The 17,129-nt window shown below is 61.2% G+C and overlaps 1 protein-coding gene across 1 annotated transcript in view; it reads right to left on the minus strand.

Annotated features, from left to right (window-relative positions):
- Positions 1 to 611: 611 nt before the first annotated feature.
- kptn (kaptin (actin binding protein)) overlaps positions 612 to 17,129 on the minus strand; it is a 31,926-nt gene continuing 15,408 nt past the window's right edge. Inside the window, exons 8-12 of the mRNA XM_085973298.1 lie at positions 12,055 to 12,171; positions 10,548 to 10,632; positions 6,486 to 6,621; positions 4,189 to 4,398; positions 612 to 2,106 (exon numbers count right to left, since the gene is read on the minus strand). Coding sequence (XP_085829424.1) covers positions 1,915 to 2,106; positions 4,189 to 4,398; positions 6,486 to 6,621; positions 10,548 to 10,632; positions 12,055 to 12,171 — 740 coding nt within the window. The 3' untranslated portion in view covers positions 612 to 1,914. The remainder of the gene's footprint in view (positions 2,107 to 4,188; positions 4,399 to 6,485; positions 6,622 to 10,547; positions 10,633 to 12,054; positions 12,172 to 17,129) is intronic.

Below are 17,129 nucleotides of genomic sequence, written 5' to 3' on the forward strand. Positions count from 1 at the left end.
GTGATCTCATTGAAGCGTATAAAATTCTTAAGGGGGCTTGACAGGGTAGATGCAGGGAGGATGTTTCCCCTGGCTGGGAAGTCTAGAACCAGGGGTCACAGTCTCAGAATAAGGGGACGGCCATTTAAGACTGAGATGAGGAGAAATTTCTTCACTCAGAGGGTGGTGAATCTTTGGAATTCTCTACCCCAGAGGGCTGTGGAGGCTCAGTCGTTGAGTATATTCAAGGCTGAGATTGATAGATTTTTGGACTCTAGGGGAATCGAGGGATATGGAGATCGGGTGGGAAAGTGGAGTTGAGGTCGAAGATCAGCCATGGTCTTATTGAATGGCGGGGCGGGCTCGAGGGGCCGAATGGCCGACTCCTGCTCCAGTTTCTTATGTTCTTATACATGGCGCTATCCCACAGCCCCCTGGTTTCTGTTGACTGGAGACCCAGTAACCATCAGTGCAAAGCAGCTCCTTGCCCAGTCCCGAACACAAACACAGGCTTTGGAAATAAAAGTTCAAACTGATCGCATTTTAAAACTCAAGGGAAATTAAAAGCACTTCTAGCAAATTCTGAAATGTATTTTTTTTTCGCATTGAAAAAAGCAAAATGTCAAGGAGAGTCAGGATTAATTATTTTTAATTAAACAATCCACATTACACAGCAAATTAACAGAATGTTATTTCTAAAACTTCATATGGCAAAAGACTTGCATTTTTATAGCGCCTTTCACAAACTCAGGGCGTCCAAAAGCGCTTCACAGCCAATGAAGTACTTTTTGAAGTGTGGTCACTGTTGTAATGTGGGAAACACGGCAGCCAATTTGCGCACAGCAAGCTCCCACAATCAGCAATGTGATAATGACCGGATAATCTGTGTTAGTGATGTTGGTTGAGGGATAAACATTGGCCCCAGGACACCGGGGAGAACTCCCCCCTGCTCTTCTTCGTAATAGTGGCCGTGGGATCTTTTACGTCCACCTGAGAGAGCAGACGGGACCTCGGTTTAACATCTCATCTGAAAAATGGCACCTCCGACAGTACGGCACTCCCTCAGCACTGCACTGGGAGTGTCGGGCGAGATTTTTGTGCTCAAGTCTCTGGAGTGGGACTTGAACCCACGACCTTCTGATTCAAGAGGCGAGAGTGAGTGCTGCCCAGTGAGCCACGGGCTGACACCTCAGTGGCTGTAGCGAGGGGGTCAGTGCCTGGAAGCTGGGCTTGGGCGCAGTTGGTGGGAGCAGATACATGGCTCGGCGGAGTGCTGCACTCCTGCAGTGCGAGCGCCTCCTGAAGGTGCAATGGTTACTGGCCCAATACTGCGGAGGACCCCATCCATTCAGCAACCTCATTCAGAAAGATGAAGGCATGGGGGGGGGGGGGGGGGGGGTTTAAATAGGCTCATGAATACTGAAGGCTGCCCTGAGGCACGGACTGCTCACCTGTGGGACACAGATTCACGTTCCGTACGTGTCGCTGAACCCGTTCCGGGTAAAACAAGTTTAAATAAAACACGAGATTCGGAATCACTTGCCACTCATCAACTTCAATGACCTCAGCGTGAATCTCTGCCATAATTCTTCGCTCCCATCATCAGGCATCAAGCACCTCGGTAACTTTGACAGGGTTCAGGCCGCACTTGGTGTGTGTGCGCATGCGTGTGGGGTGCGGAAATGTTAAGGGAGTTTAATTCCCCCCTTTCTCCTGCTAGGCTACTCCCAACACGAGGTTCGTTACGTTCCAATCCTCTCGCTAATAAACTTTTTAGCGGTTTAAAAACGCCGCTTGCGTTTGGGTGAAACCTTCTCCGAGAAGAATGACCGAGCATGTCCCCGTCGAGTGGGACAAATCCGAGGGGGGGGGGGGTGGGATGGGAGGGGAGAAGGGGGCAAATACATTACAAACGGAGCTTGGCGGGTTTTGAATTCAGCCGGTGCAATCAGCCGCGTGCTCCCGGTTGGTCTCCGGTGAGCTCTCCGGAGGTTCCGTCGCCGGAGTTTCGGTCTCGGGATCCGCACGTTCCACCGCCGCCGGGTTCGGCGACAAACCCTTCTCCATCGCCGGCATTCTCGCGCGCAGCCTCTGCAAGACCAGGCTGGCAGTCTGGGTCAAACTATGCTGCAACACACAAAAAGGAAAAGGGCCCTTTTCAACGTTCTTTCAAAGAATATCACTGCCGTTTATTTTTCCGCTCAGCTTCGAAGGGGAAAGCTGAAAGAATGGGGGTAAAATTTCGGATGAGACGTTAAACCGAGGCCCCGTCTGCCCTCTCAGGTGGATGTAAAAGATCCCACGGCCACTATTTCGAAGAAGTGCAGGGGGAGTTCTCCCAGGTGTCCTGGCCAAAACATGATCCGGTCATTATCACGTTGCTGTTTGTGGGAGCTTGCTGTGCGCAAATTGGCTGCCGCGTTTCCCACATTACAACAGCGACTACACTTCAAAAAGTACTTTATTGGCTGTGAAACGCTTTGGGACGTCCGGTGGTCGTGAAAGGCGCTATAGAAATGCAAGTCTTTCTTTTCTAAAAGGGTTAAATTCTGAGGACAGGCACGGAGGAACAGGAGGAGGCCATTCAGCCCCCCCGAGCCTGTTCCGCCCTTCAATTAGATCGTGGCTGATCTGCATCTTAACTCTACCCGCCTTGATAGGTTTCATAGACTGGGCTTGTATTCCCTTGAGTATAGAAGATTAAGGAGTGATCTAATTGAGGTGTTTAAGATGATTAAAGGAGTTGATAGGGTAGAGAGAGAAAAACTATTTCCTCTGGTGGGGGGAGTCCAGAACCTTAAAATTAGAGCCAGGCCGTTCAGGGGTGATGTCAGGAAGCACTTCTTCACACAAAGGGTGGTGGAAATCTGGAGCCCTCTCCCCCAAAAAGCTGTTGAGGCTGGGGGGTGGGGTCAATTAAAAATGTCAAAACTGAGACTGATAGATTTTTGTGAGGCATGGGGACGAAAAGCTTACAGAACCAAGGCGGGTAAATGGAGTTAAGATACAGATCAGCCGTGATCTAATTGAATGGCAGAACAGACTCGAGGGGCTGAATGGCCTCTTCCAGTTCCTATGTGTCTCCGGCTTAACAACCACAACAGCAGTCAGAGATGAGAGAAAAAAGCCATTCAAAGGCTCGATGTTGATCTCTCTCATATCTCAACACTCCCGGGGCACCATCCAATTGCTTAGAATCACAGAGGTTTACAGCACAGAAGGAAGCCATTCGGCCCGTCGTGTCTGGTCTAGCCCTTTGCTCGAGCAATCCTAGACTAATCCCGCCGCCCTGCTCTCTCTCCATGGTCTCTGCCTCATGCAGCAAAGCGTTCCACGCTGCAACACTCTTGTGTAAAGATCTTTCTTCGAAACTCTCTCCTTATTCGCAGTAACAATTTTAACCCCTCGCCACTGGCTCCCCAACTAGGGGAAATCGTCCTTCCCAACCAGCAGGGCTGATGGTCCCCTTCCCAGTCCAACCTGACGTCCTGACCCAAGATCAGATGAACCTCTTTAACTCTCCAGGCCTCTCCCGCTCCCAGTGCACACACAAGCGTTCCAGGGAGACCCTCGCACCCTCCAGGCTGCATCACGCAATTGAAACGCTTCATGAGTGTGTAATAAACTCCTGAAAATGTAATTACAGGAAACTTTGGTTTATCCGGAGGTTAACTGTCCGGAATGCTCGAGCCACCGGCAAAAATCAGGAGCCGTTTCGTTAGTTTTTTTTTCTTTTCGTTGCTTTTTTTTCCCCCACCAGTCAGGCTCTGCAAGGTCTCGCTGAAGCTGTTGCTAAGCCACAGAGACGCTTGCAAGGTACGGCCGACTGTTTAGAAGCTGTTGCTAAGCAACAGGGTTTGTTGCCAGATACGGAGCTCAAAATCTCCGTATGTTTCAACATTAGCGCTGGTTTGTCCGGCAGTTTTGATGGGACGGCAACAGCTCGGTCCCGTCGGTGCCGGATAGCACAAAGTTTCCTGTACACGAATGCAGAATCTGAGGACGTACAGCCCAGAAGGAGGCCTTTCGGCCCATCGTTTCCGAGCGGTCCCAGCTCCCTTGGGCGAGATTGTCTCCAGTTCAAGTCAGCGCACGCGGGGGGGTGGGGGGGGGAAAGAGAGGAGAGACAATGGGAACGGTTAGCAAATAAGCTGATCACCTCCCAAGACTCCAGCAGCCACTGGGAGGAGAGGAACGCCCGCGGATTACCTGTAAAACATGCAGCCCTTTCAGGGACTCGACCGCCAGCTCGCAGAGCCCGTCACAGGTCAGATCGACGTAGGCCATGGACAGCAGAGGGCTCTGGAAGCTTCTTCTCCACAGGAGCCGGAACTCCCCCGGGAGCTGGGGTGCGAGCCCCGATTCCACCGCCTCGGGGTCCGAGGCCCCCCCGACGCAGGACTTGTAGCACAGCAGCTCCTGCAGAGAGAAAGGAAAGAGCTGAAAACGCTCGGGCCGTGGGAGGGCTCGCCATCTTCGTCACTTGACCTCCTGCCTCCCCGCCCCCACTCTCCCGCCATTGGTCGCCCGTCACGTCAATCATCAATGCGCCCGCCTTCCCAGGACCAATCAAGAACAGATAACGAACGAATCATTACCTGATTGGATTGGATGATTCTTGACTGTCAGTCAAACAGCCTTTTTGACCCCCCAACTCCAATATTTTTAACAACAAATAAACAGCAGCGTTCAAATAAAATGTTAAAAAAAATGTTGTTTAACACCCTCTATATGATTTTTCTCCCGGGTTTTGCTCGCACGCTGGTGTCCTGGATATTAATCTTCAACTCCTGGAGACTCCAGGCCAATCCCTGGAGGATTGGCCACCCTAGATCGCGGCTTCCTAAATCAAGCGCCAGACCTTGTTGCTCCTGACTCTCTGCATCGAGGGGGAGCTGGGCCGCTTCCTGACTGGGGCTGTGATCACATCAGGGTTTGGCAGCTGAAAGCCAGGGAGGCATGTGTGCGCGTCAAGCAAATGCACGGGGGCACTGGCAATGTACTGTACCCTGTAAATTTTTTTTTTTGCCGCCGCGGGTCCCTTTACGGGGCTGCGCAGCCCGTTCAAAATACCACGCACGCGCGGTTTTTGCATCGCAAAGCCGGTGGCGCGGGATCCCTGGAGCGCTGCGCAGTCACTTACAGGGAATACTGGCCACGTTTCGGGAGTAGAGAATCTTAGCTGTGAGGAAAGATTGGATAGGCTGGGTCTGTTTTCCTTGGAACAGAGGAGGCTGAGGGGAGACCTTATTGAGGTGTATAAAATTATGAGGGGCCTGGATAGAGTGGATAGAAAGGACCTATTTCCCTTAGCAGAGGGGTCAAAAACCAGGGGGCACAGATTTAAAGTAATTGGTGGAAGGTTTAGAGGGGATTTGAGGGGAAATTTCTTCACCCAGAGGGTGGTGGGGGTCTGGAACTCACTGCCTGAAAGGGTGGTAGAGGCAGGAACCCTCACCACATTTAAACAGTACTTGGATGTGCACTTGGGATGCTCTAACCTGCAGGGCTACGGACCAAGAGCTGGGAAGTGGGATTAGGCCGGATAGCTTTTTGTTGGCCGGCATGGGCTGAAATGGCCTCCTTCCGGGCTGTAACTTTCTATGATTCCCTGTCGGCTGCACTATGTTCTGTGCGGCCTGTTTCTTTCAAGGTGCGGTCCCTTTAAATTTCGGCACCTGCGCGGATTTTCCCATGTAAACGCTTGTGAGCGGCCTGCGCGGGACCTTGCAGATCACTGCACGGCCGCGCAAGCGCCCCGCTTAGAGGGAGCTTTGATCACTGGTATATCCGGGCAAACTGGTGATGGATGAGTGACTTTTATTCAGTTCCAAGTCCAACTTGTTCCATTTGCCCCAGCGTGCAGACAATCTGTGCCCATCACCAGTTTCAAGGACACCCTCAAAGCCTCCTTGGAAAAAGTGCAACATCCCCACCGACAGCTGGGAATCCCTGGCCCAAGACCGCACAAAGTGGAGGAGAAGCATCCCGCCCCCTTCAACCACCGTCTGCCCCACCTGTGACAGAGACTGTAGGCTCCGCATTGGACTCATCAGTCACCTGAGAACTCATTTTTAATGCGGAAGCAAATCATCCTCAGATCCGAGGGACTGCCTAAGAAGAAGGTTACCAGTTCACAGAAGAAGTACAATTGTTCTCTAAGGTGCTTTAGCGTTAAGCAAGTCTAGGTGGCAACACAACAACAACTTGCATTTATATAGCGCCTTTTAACGTGGTAAAACGTCCTAAGGCGCTTCACAGGAGCGAATATCAAACAAAACTTGACACCGAGTCACATGAGATATTAGGACAGGCTTGGTCAAAGAGGTCGGTTTTAAGGAGCATCTTAAAGGAGGAGGGAGAGAGGCGGAAAGGTTTAGGGAGGGAATTCCAGAGCTTGGGGCCCAGGTACCTGAAGGCGCGGCCGGCGATGGTGGAGGGAAGGGAGTCGGGGGAAGCGTAAGAGGCCAGCGTTTTGGAGGGACGCAGGGAATTCAGTCCATTACCTGCCCGTAGGTGCCCAGGAGAATTTCCTTTATTCCGTCGAAATCCACATCGGTTACCAGCGCACAGAGGACGCTGTCATACTGATCGCTCTCCGGCAGGATGGCCTGGTCGCTGAGACCGCTCTTCAGCACGTCCCTGCAATCAGAAAGCAAAGGAAGTCAACAAAGACGGGAGATTCTCCAGAAGCAGCACCAGACCGTGTCGCTCTGGCTGGGAGTTCGTTCCCGCGGGCGCTACTCACCCTCCCTCCCATACCCTAAACTTCAGCTCATCCAAAGCTCTGCTGCCCCGTGTCCTAACTCACACCCAGTCCCGTTCACCCATCACCCCTGTGCTCGCTGCCCCCGTGTCCTGACTCACACCCAGTCCCGTTCACCCATCACCCCCTGTGCTCACTGCCCCCGTGTCCTGACTCACACCCAGTCCCGTTCGCCCATCACCCCCTGTGCTCACTGCCCCCGTGTCCTGACTCACACCCAGTCCCGTTCACCCATCACCCCCTGTGCTCACTGCCCCCGTGTCCTGACTCACACCCAGTCCCGTTCACCCATCACCCCCTGTGCTCACTGCCCCGTGTCCTAACTCACACCCAGTCCCGTTCACCCATCACCCCCTGTGCTCACTGCCCCCGTGTCCTGACTCACACCCAGTCCCGTTCGCCCATCACCCCGTGCTCACTGCCCCGTGTCCTAACTCGCACCCAGTCCCGTTCGCCCATCACCCCGTGCTCACTGCCCCGTGTCCTAACTCGCACCCAGTCCCGTTCACCCATCACCCCGTGCTCACTGCCCCGTGTCCTAACTCACACCCAGTCCCGTTCACCCATCACCCCTGTGCTCACTGCCCCGTGTCCTAACTCACACCCAGTCCCGTTCACCCATCACCCCCTGTGCTCACTGCCCCGTGTCCTAACTCACACCCAGTCCCGTTCGCCCATCACCCCCTGTGCTCACTGCCCCGTGTCCTAACTCACACCCAGTCCCGTTCACCCATCACCCCCTGTGCTCGCTGCCCCGTGTCCTAACTCACACCCAGTCCCGTTCACCCATCACCCCCTGTGCTCGCTGCCCCGTGTCCTAACTCACACCCAGTCCCGTTCACCCATCACCCCCTGTGCTCACTGCCCCGTGTCCTGACTCACACCCAGTCCCGTTCACCCATCACCCCCTGTGCTCACTGCCCCGTGTCCTAACTCGCACCGAGTCCCGTTCACCCATCACCCCCTGTGCTCACTGCCCCGTGTCCTAACTCTCACCGAGTCCCGTTCACCCATCACCCCGTGCTCGCTGACCTACACTGGCTCCCGGTCCGGCAACGCCTCGATTTTAAAATCCTCATCCTAGTTTTCAAATCCCTCCGTGGCCCTCACCCCCTTCCTATCTCTGTAATTTCCTCCAGCCCCACAGCCCCCGAGATCTCCGCGCTCCTCTAATTCTCGGCCTCTTGAGCATCCCCGATTTCAATCACTCCACCATTGGCGGCCGTGCCTTCAGCTGTCTGGGCCCCCGAGCTCTGGAATTCCCTCCCTAAACCTCTCCGCCTCTCTCTCCTCCTTAAAACCGCTCCTTAAAACCGACCTCTTTGACCAAGCTTTTGGTCACCTGTCCTAATATCTCCTTATGTGGCTCGGTGTCAAATTTTATTTGATTACGCTCCTGGGAACGTGTTACTACATTAAAGGCGCCATATAAATGCATGTTGTTGCTGTTGTTGTACCCAGTCTCCAGGTGCGATGCAAACCTGGCCAGATTACCTGACCATGAGCGGGCACCTTGCCCAACACCCACATGGCAACAACATCAACTTGCATTTATATAGTGCCTTTAACATAGTAAAACGTCCCAAGGCGCTGCACAGGATCATTAAAAGACAAAACATTTTTTTGACACCGAGCCACACAAGGAGATATTAGGGCAGGTGACCAAACGCTTGGTCAAAGAGGTCGGTTTTAAGGAGCGTCTTAAAGGAGGAGAGGTAGCGAGGCGGAGAGGTTTAGGGAGGGAATTCCAGAGCTTAGGGCCCAGGCAACAGAAGGCACGGCCGCCAATGGTGGAGCGATTATAATCAGGGATGCTCAAGAGGGCAGAATTAGAGGAGCGCAGATATCTCGGGGTGGTTGTGGGGCTGGAGGAGATTACAGAGATAGGGAGGAGGGGCGAGGCCATGGAGGGATTTGAAAACCAGGATGAGAATTTTGAAATCGAGGCGTTGCTGGACCGGGAACCAATGTAGGTCAGCGAGCACAGGGGGTGATGGGCGAACGGGACTTGGTGCGAGTTAGGACACGGGCAGCCGAGTTTTGGATCACCTCAAGTTTACATGGTGGAGAGGAGGGGGGTGGGGCGGGAAGTGGAGGGAATGCGCGGGGTCACTAAGACGGTCGAGTGTCGTGCCATGAGCCGCAGTGAAATCCTGGAGCTTCCTAGATTCCGGTGGGGAGCTGAGGGAGGAATTTCCCAGAAATTTCCCCCTGGAATTGGCCACGATATATTAGGCCCCCCGCCCCCCGGATTCAAGAGCACTGGCGATGGGCGAGGGTGGTGTCCAGGGTGGCGATGGGTGAGGGTGGTGTCCAGGGTGGCGATGGGCGAGGGTGGTGTCCACGGTGGCGATGGGCGAGGGTGGTGTACACGGTGGCGATGGGCGAGGGTGGTGTCCACGGTGGCGATGGGCGAGGGTGGTGTACACGGTGGCGCTGGGCGAGGGTGGTGTCCACGGTGGCGATGGGCGAGGGTGGTGTCCACGGTGGCGATGGGCAAGGGTGGTGTCCACGGTGGCGATGGGCAAGGGTGGTGTCCACGGTGGCGATGGGCAAGGGTGGTGTCCACGGTGGCGATGGGCGAGGGTGGTGTCCACGGTGACGATGGGCGAGGGTGGTGTCCAGGGTGGCGATGGGCGAGGGTGGTGTCCAGGGTGACGATGGGCGAGGGTGGTGTCCAGGGTGGCAATGGGCGAGGGTGGTGTCCAGGGTGGCAATGGGCGAGGGTGGTGTCCAGGGTGGCGATGGGCGAGGGTGGTGTCCAGGGTGGCTATGGGTGAGGGTGGTGTCCGGGGTGGCGATGGGCAAGGGTGGTGTCCACAGTGGCGATGGGCGAGGGTGGTGTACACGGTGGCGATGGGCGAGGGTGGTGTCCACAGTGGCGATGGGCGAGGGTGGTGTACACGGTGGCGCTGGGCGAGGGTGGTGTCCACGGTGGCGATGGGCGAGGGTGGTGTCCACGGTGGCGATGGGCAAGGGTGGTGTCCACGGTGGCGATGGGCGAGGGTGGTGTCCACGGTGGCGATGGGCGAGGGTGGTGTCCACGGTGACGATGGGCGAGGGTGGTGTCCAGGGTGGCGATGGGCGAGGGTGGTGTCCAGGGTGGCAATGGGCGAGGGTGGTGTCCAGGGTGGCGATGGGCGAGGGTGGTGTCCAGGGTGGCGATGGGCGAGGGTGGTGTCCAGGGTGGCGATGGGCGAGGGTGGTGTCCAGGGTGGCGATGGGCGAGGGTGGTGTCCACGGTGGCGATGGGCGAGGGTGGTGTCCACGGTGGCGATGGGCGAGGGTGGTGTCCACGGTGGCGATGGGCGAGGGTGGTGTCCACGGTGGCAATGGGCGAGGGTGGTGTCCACAGTGGCGATGGGAGAGGGTGGTGTCCACAGTGGCGATGGGCGAGGGTGGTGTCCACGGTGGCGATGGGCGAGGGTGGTGTCCACGGTGGCGATGGGCGAGGGTGGTGTCCACGGTGGCGATGGTGGTGTCCACGGTGGCGATGGACGAGGGTGGTGTCCACGGTGGCGCTGGGCGAGGGTGGTGCCCAGGGTGGCGATGGACGAGGGTGGTGTCCAGGGTGGCGATGGGCGAGTGTGGTGTCCACGGTGGCGCTGGGCGAGGGTGGTGTCCACGGTGGCGATGGGCGAGGGTGGTGTCCAGGGTGGCGATGGGCGAGGGTGGTGCCCAGGGTGGCGATGGGCAAGGGTGCTGTCCAGGGTTGCGATGGGCAAGGGTGGGCACCAACGCGCCCGATGACCTTTTCACGTCCTTCCGTTCCCATGTCCAAGATTTGCCCTTAACAACTAACCTGTAAACCACCGAGAGCTCAATTGTGGAGGTCACCAGCAGGTTATAATCGTCAAACGTCTCGCCACCTTCACCCGTGTCAGACCCTGCAACAACAACGTGCATTTATATAGTGCTTTTAACATAGCAGAACGCCCCAAGGCGCGTCACAGGAGCGTAATAAAAAACTAAATTTGACACCGAAGGAGACATTAGGACAAGAAAGAGGTCGGTTTTAAGGAGCATCTTAAAGGAGGAGGGAGAGGCGGAGAGGTTTAGGGAGGGAATTCCAGAGCTTGGGGCCTAGGCAGCTGAAGGCACGGCCGCCAATGGTGAAGCGATTAAAATCAGCGATGCGCAAAAGGCCAGAATTAGAGGAGCAGAGTTCTCGGCTCATCCAAATGACGGCACCTCAAAGATGCCTTTTCCACCATGAATGGACTGGGTTTTGTCATCATCTGCACTGCATTGGCTACTACAATCCCATAGTAACCGGGGAGACACATTGTGACCTGACCTGTCCTAACATCCAATAGCTGCAACCACCTCCTCCTCCTGGGGACCACCTCCCTCCATCATCCTCCTCCTGGGGACCATCTTCCTCCATCCTCCTCCTGGGGGCCACCTCCCTCCCTCCACCCTCCTCCTGGGGACCACCTCCCTCCCTCCACCCTCCTCCTGGGGACCACCTCCCTCCCTCCATCCTCCTCCTCCTGGGGACCACCTCCCTCCCTCCATCCTCCTCCTCCTCCTCCTGGGGTCCACCTCCCTCCCTCCATCCTCCTCCTCCTAGGGACCACCTCCCTCCCTCCACCCTCCTCCTGGGCGCCACCTCCCTCCCTCCATCCTCCTCCTCCTCCTGGGGACCACCTCCCTCCCTCCATCCTCCTCCTCCTAGGGACCACCTCCCTCCCTCCATCCTCCTCCTCCTAGGGACCACCTCCCTCCCTCCACCCTCCTCCTGGGGACCACTCCCTCCCTCCACCCTCCTCCTCCTCCTGGGGGCCACCTCCCTCCCTCCATCCTCCTCCTCCTAGGGACCACCTCCCTCCCTCCATCCTCCTCCTGGGGACCACCTCCCTCCCTCCACCCTCCTCCTCCTCCTCCTCCTCCTGGGGACAGCGACACAGTTGGTCAATGATGGGGAAGATCACATAACACGATTTTGTCTGTCGACACAGCAATTGTCATTCCAATATCTACCTTCTCAAGTATCTGCCAGGCTTTCCCAGGAACACGGTCTCACTCCACAGGCTGTTATAGTTCCTAATGTACTTGTCTTCATTCTGTGCTGAGCAAGCAGCCTGACTGTACGTACCAGACCCAATTTTGGGGACTTTAACTTATCAATTAAAGAACAAAAACTTGCATTTATATAGCGCCTTTAACAAAGTAAAACGTCCCAAGGCGCTGCACAGGAGCAATTATCAGACAGAATCTGACACCGAGGGTTCCATTATGACAGAAAATGCAGATTCAAAGTTGCACTTTTTTTGCTCTAGGTATTGATGTCCATCTTCTTCACTCACCAACACTTGTGCTGCTGCTCCCGGGTGAATAGCCCTCGTTGCCGTCGCTGGGTAATCTGAAGAGCAGGACAGTAGAAATCGGCCCATCCTGTTGTACACTCCAACTCTGCAGGACAACTGTGCATAAAATAGAGACAGCGGGGCAGTCATTGAAAACATCGTAGTCACAAACACTGGGTGGGGCGAGGGGGCGAGGGGCGAGGGGCAGAGGGGGAGAGGGGCGAGGGGAGAGGGGCGAGGGGGAGAGGGGCGAGGGGGAGAGGGGCGAGGGGGAGAGGGGCGAGGGGGAGAGGGGCGAGGGGGAGAGGGGCGAGGGGGGAGAGGGGCGAGGGGGAGAGGGGCGAGGGGGAGAGGGGCGAGGGGGAGAGGGGCGAGGGGGAGAGGGGCGAGGGGGGGAGAGGGGCGAGGGGGAGAGGGGCGAGGGGGAGAGGGGCGAGGGGAGAGGGCGAGGGGGAGAGGGGCGAGGGGGAGAGGGGCGAGGGGGAGAGGGGCGAGGGGGAGAGGGGCGAGGGGGAGAGGGGCGAGGGGGAGAGGGGCGAGGGGGAGAGGGGCGAGGGGGAGAGGGGCGAGGGGGAGAGGGGCGAGGGGGAGAGGGGCGAGGGGGAGGAGAGGGGCGAGGGGGAGAGGGGCGAGGGGGGAGAGGGGCGAGGGGGAGAGGGGCGAGGGGGAGAGGGGCGAGGGGGAGAGGGGCGAGGGGGAGAGGGGCGAGGGGCGAGGGGGAGAGGGGCGAGGGGGAGAGGGGCGAGGGGGAGAGGGGCGAGGGGGAGAGGGGCGAGGGGGAGAGGGGCGAGGGGCGAGGGGCGAGGGGCGAGGGGGGAAGGGCGACGGGAGGGGGGAAGGGCGAGCGGGAGGGGGGAAGGGCGAGCGGGAGGGGGGAAGGGCGAGCGGGAGGGGGGAAGGGCGAGCGGGAGGGGGAAGGGGCGAGCGGGAGGGGGGGAAGGGCGAGCGGGAGGGGGGGGAAGGGCGAGCGGGAGGGGGGAAGGGCGAGCGGGAGGGGGGAAGGGCGAGCGGGAGGGGGGAAGGGCGAGCGGGAGGGGGGAAGGGCGAGCGGGAGGGGGGGGAAGGGCGAGCGGGAGGAGGGGAAGGGCGAGCGGGGGAGAGGGGGGAAGGGCGAGCGGGAGGGGGGAAGGGCGAGCGGGAGGGGGGAAGGGCGAGCGGGAGGGGGGGAAGGGCGAGCGGGGGGGGAAGGGCGAGCGGGGGGGAAGGGCGAGCGGGGGGGGAAGGGCGAGCGGGGGGGGGAAGGGCGAGCGGGGGGGGGAAGGGCGAGCGGGGGGGGAAGGGCGAGCGGGGGGGGAAGGGCGAGCGGGGGGGGAAGGGCGAGCGGGGGGGGGAAGGGCGAGCGGGGGGGGGGAAGGGCGAGCGGGGGGGGAAGGGCGAGCGGGGGGGGAAGGGCGAGCGGGGGGGGGGGAAGGGCGAGCGGGGGGGGGGGAAGGGCGAGCGGGGGGGGGGAAGGGCGAGCGGGAGGGGGGAAGGGCGAGCGGGAGGGGGGAAGGGCGAGCGGGAGGGGGGAAGGGCGAGCGGGAGGGGGGAAGGGGCGAGCGGGAGGGGGGAAGGGCGAGCGGGAGGGGGGAAGGGCGAGCGGGAGGGGGGGAAGGGCGAGCGGGAGGGGGGGAAGGGCGAGCGGGAGGGGGGGAAGGGCGAGCGGGAGGGGGGGAAGGGCGAGCGGGAGGGGGGGAAGGGCGAGCGGGAGGGGGGGAAGGGCGAGCGGGAGGGGGGGGAAGGGCGAGCGGGGAGGGGGGGAAGGGCGAGCGGGGAGGGGGGAAGGGCGAGCGGGAGGGGGGGAAGGGCGAGCGGGAGGGGGGAAGGGCGAGCGGGAGGGGGGAAGGGCGAGCGGAGAAGGGCGAGCGGGAGGGGGGGAAGGGCGAGCGGGAGGGGGGGAAGGGCGAGCGGGAGGGGGGGAAGGGCGAGCGGGAGGGGGGGGAAGGGCGAGCGGGAGGGGGGGGAAGGGCGAGCGGGAGGGGGGAAGGGCGAGCGGGAGGGGGGGAAGGGCGAGCGGGAGGGGGGGAAGGGCGAGCGGGAGGGGGGGAAGGGCGAGCGGGAGGGGGGGAAGGGCGAGCGGGAGGGGGGGAAGGGCGAGCGGGAGGGGGGGAAGGGCGAGCGGGAGGGGGGGGAAGGGCGAGCGGGCGGGGGGGGAAGGGCGAGCGGGCGGGGGGGAAGGGCGAGCGGGCGGGGGGGGAAGGGCGAGCGGGCGGGGGGGAAGGGGCGAGCGGGAGGGGGGGAAGGGCGAGCGGGAGGGGGGGGGGAAGGGCGAGCGGGAGGGGGGGGAAGGGCGAGCGGGAGGGGGGGAAGGGCGAGCGGGAGGGGGGGAAGGGCGAGCGGGAGGGGGGGAAGGGCGAGCGGGAGGGGGGGGAAGGGCGAGCGGGAGGGGGGGAAGGGCGAGCGGGAGGGGGGAAGGGCGAGCGGGAGGGGGGGAAGGGCGAGCGGGAGGGGGGGAAGGGCGAGCGGGAGGGGGGGAAGGGCGAGCGGGAGGGGGGGAAGGGCGAGCGGGAGGGGGGGAAGGGCGAGCGGGAGGGGGGGGAAGGGCGAGCGGGAGGGGGGGGAAGGGCGAGCGGGAGGGGGGGGAAGGGCGAGCGGGAGGGGGGGAAGGGCGAGCGGGAGGGGGGGGAAGGGCGAGCGGGAGGGGGGGAAGGGCGAGCGGGAGGGGGGGAAGGGCGAGCGGGAGGGGGGGAAGGGCGAGCGGGAGGGGGGGGGAAGGGCGAGCGGGAGGGGGGGAAGGGCGAGCGGGAGGGGGGGAAGGGCGAGCGGGAGGGGGGAAGGGCGAGCGGGAGGGGGGAAGGGCGAGCGGGAGGGGGGGAAGGGCGAGCGGGAGGGGGGAAGGGCGAGCGGGAGGGGGGAAGGGCGAGCGGTGAGGGGGGAAGGGCGAGCGGGAGGGGGGAAGGGCGAGCGGGAGGGGGGAAGGGCGAGCGGGAGGGGGGAAGGGCGAGCGGGAGGGGGGAAGGGCGAGCGGGAGGGGGGAAGGGCGAGCGGGAGGGGGGAAGGGCGAGCGGGAGGGGGGAAGGGGCGAGCGGGAGGGGGGGAAGGGCGAGCGGGAGGGGGGGAAGGGCGAGCGGGAGGGGGGGGAAGGGCGAGCGGGAGGGGGGGAAGGGCGAGCGGGAGGGGGGGGAAGGGCAGAGCGGGAGGGGGGGGAAGGGCGAGCGGGAGGGGGGGGAAGGGCGAGCGGGAGGGGGGGAAGGGCGAGCGGGAGGGGGGGAAGGGCGAGCGGGAGGAGGGGGAAGGGCGAGCGGGAGGAGGGGAAGGGCGAGCGGGAGGAGGGGAAGGGCGAGCGGGAGGAGGGGAAGGGCGAGCGGGAGGAGGGGAAGGGCGAGCGGGAGGAGGGGAAGGGCGAGCGGGAGGAGGGGAAGGGCGAGCGGGAGGAGGGGAAGGGCGAGCGGGAGGAGGGGAAGGGCGAGCGGAGGAGGGGAAGGGCGAGCGGGAGGAGGGGAAGGGCGAGCGGGAGGAGGGGAAGGGCGAGCGGGAGGAGGGGAAGGGCGAGCGGGAGGAGGGGGAAGGGCGAGCGGGAGGAGGGGAAGGGCGAGCGGGAGGAGGGGAAGGGCGAGCGGGAGGGAGGGGAAGGGCGAGCGGGAGGAGGGGAAGGGCGAGCGGGAGGAGGGGAAGGGCGAGCGGGAGGAGGGGAAGGGCGAGCGGAGGAGGGGAAGGGCGAGCGGGAGGAGGGGAAGGCGAGCGGGGAGGAGGGGAAGGGCGAGCGGGAGGAGGGGGAAGGGCGAGCGGGAGGAGGGGAAGGGCGAGCGGGAGGAGGGGGAAGGCGAGCGGGCGGAGGGAAGGGCGAGCGGGAGGAGGGGAAGGGCGAGCGGGAGGAGGGGAAGGCGAGCGGGAGGAGGGGAAGGGGCGGGAGGAGGGGAAGGGCGAGGCGGGAGGAGGGGAAGGGCGAGCGGGAGGAGGGGAAGGTGCGAGCGGGAGGAGGGGAAGGGCGAGCGGGAGGAGGGGAAGGGCGAGCGGGAGGAGGGGAAGGGCGAGCGGGAGGAGGGGAAGGGCGAGCGGGAGGAGGGGAAGGGCGAGCGGGAGGAGGGGAAGGCGAGCGGGAGGAGGGGAAGGGCGAGCGGGAGGAGGGGAAGGGCGAGCGGGAGGAGGGGAAGGGCGAGCGGGAGGAGGGGAAGGGCGAGCGGGAGGAGGGGAAGGGCGAGCGGGAGGAGGGGAAGGGCGGCGGGAGGAGGGAAGGGCGAGCGGGAGGAGGGGAAGGGCGAGCGGGAGGAGGGGAAGGGCGAGCGGGAGGAGGGGAAGGGCGAGCGGGAGGAGGGGAAGGGCGAGCGGGAGGAGGGGAAGGGCGAGCGGGAGGGGGAAGGGCGAGCGGGAGGGAGGGAAGGCGGGAGGGAGGGAAGGCGGGAGGGAAGGAAGGCGGGAGGGAAGGAAAAGAGGGAGAGAGAGAGAGAGAAGGAAGAGAAAGAGAGAGATAAAGTGAGAAAGAGTGAGAGACACAAAAAGATTGACAGGCGGATTCGATCAATTAGCGAAGATGGGAGAAACCAGACTCAGACACTCAACAACACCTTGCTTTTATGTAGTACCATTATGCAGAAAAAGTCCCAAGACAATTCACGGGTCTAATCAGACAGAAATAGACACCGAGCCAAAAAAAGTGGTGAAAGGCACGGCTTTTATGGGGGGCCTTAAAGCAGGAGCGAGAGGGAGGCGGTGAGGTTTAGGGAGGGAGTTCCAGGGCTCGAGGCCCAAGGAGATGAAGGCACGGCCGCCAATGGCGGGGTGGAAGGGGGCTCGTAACCTTACTGCGATTCCCGATGTGACATTTCTGACCTTTGGAGTCCTGATCCACATGGGAAATTCCCACAAATCCATTCTGACATCCAAATGAGGTCAGGCGTCTGGTGGAGTCCGGAATATTGAGCACGTCGAGCCAGAGCACGCTGTAACAGTCAGACACAGGGACAAGCGGGCGTTAGTACTCGCGTTACACCTTCCCAGAATCACAGCGCGAACTGCCCGAGAATAGGAGAAATCAGCATTCAATTCTCTTCAGAACACAAACTCAAGACACAGGGGAACTCCGAATGTTAGTGAAGGATAATTCAGAGTATGGGTAAAACACAACTGATATTTCCAGTGTCTCTATACAGGGCACA

Source organism: Somniosus microcephalus, chromosome 34, assembly GCF_052327205.1.
Source record: "Somniosus microcephalus isolate GS21.2 chromosome 34, FLI_Smic_1.0, whole genome shotgun sequence".
NCBI classification, from domain to species: Eukaryota; Metazoa; Chordata; class Chondrichthyes; order Squaliformes; family Somniosidae; genus Somniosus; species Somniosus microcephalus.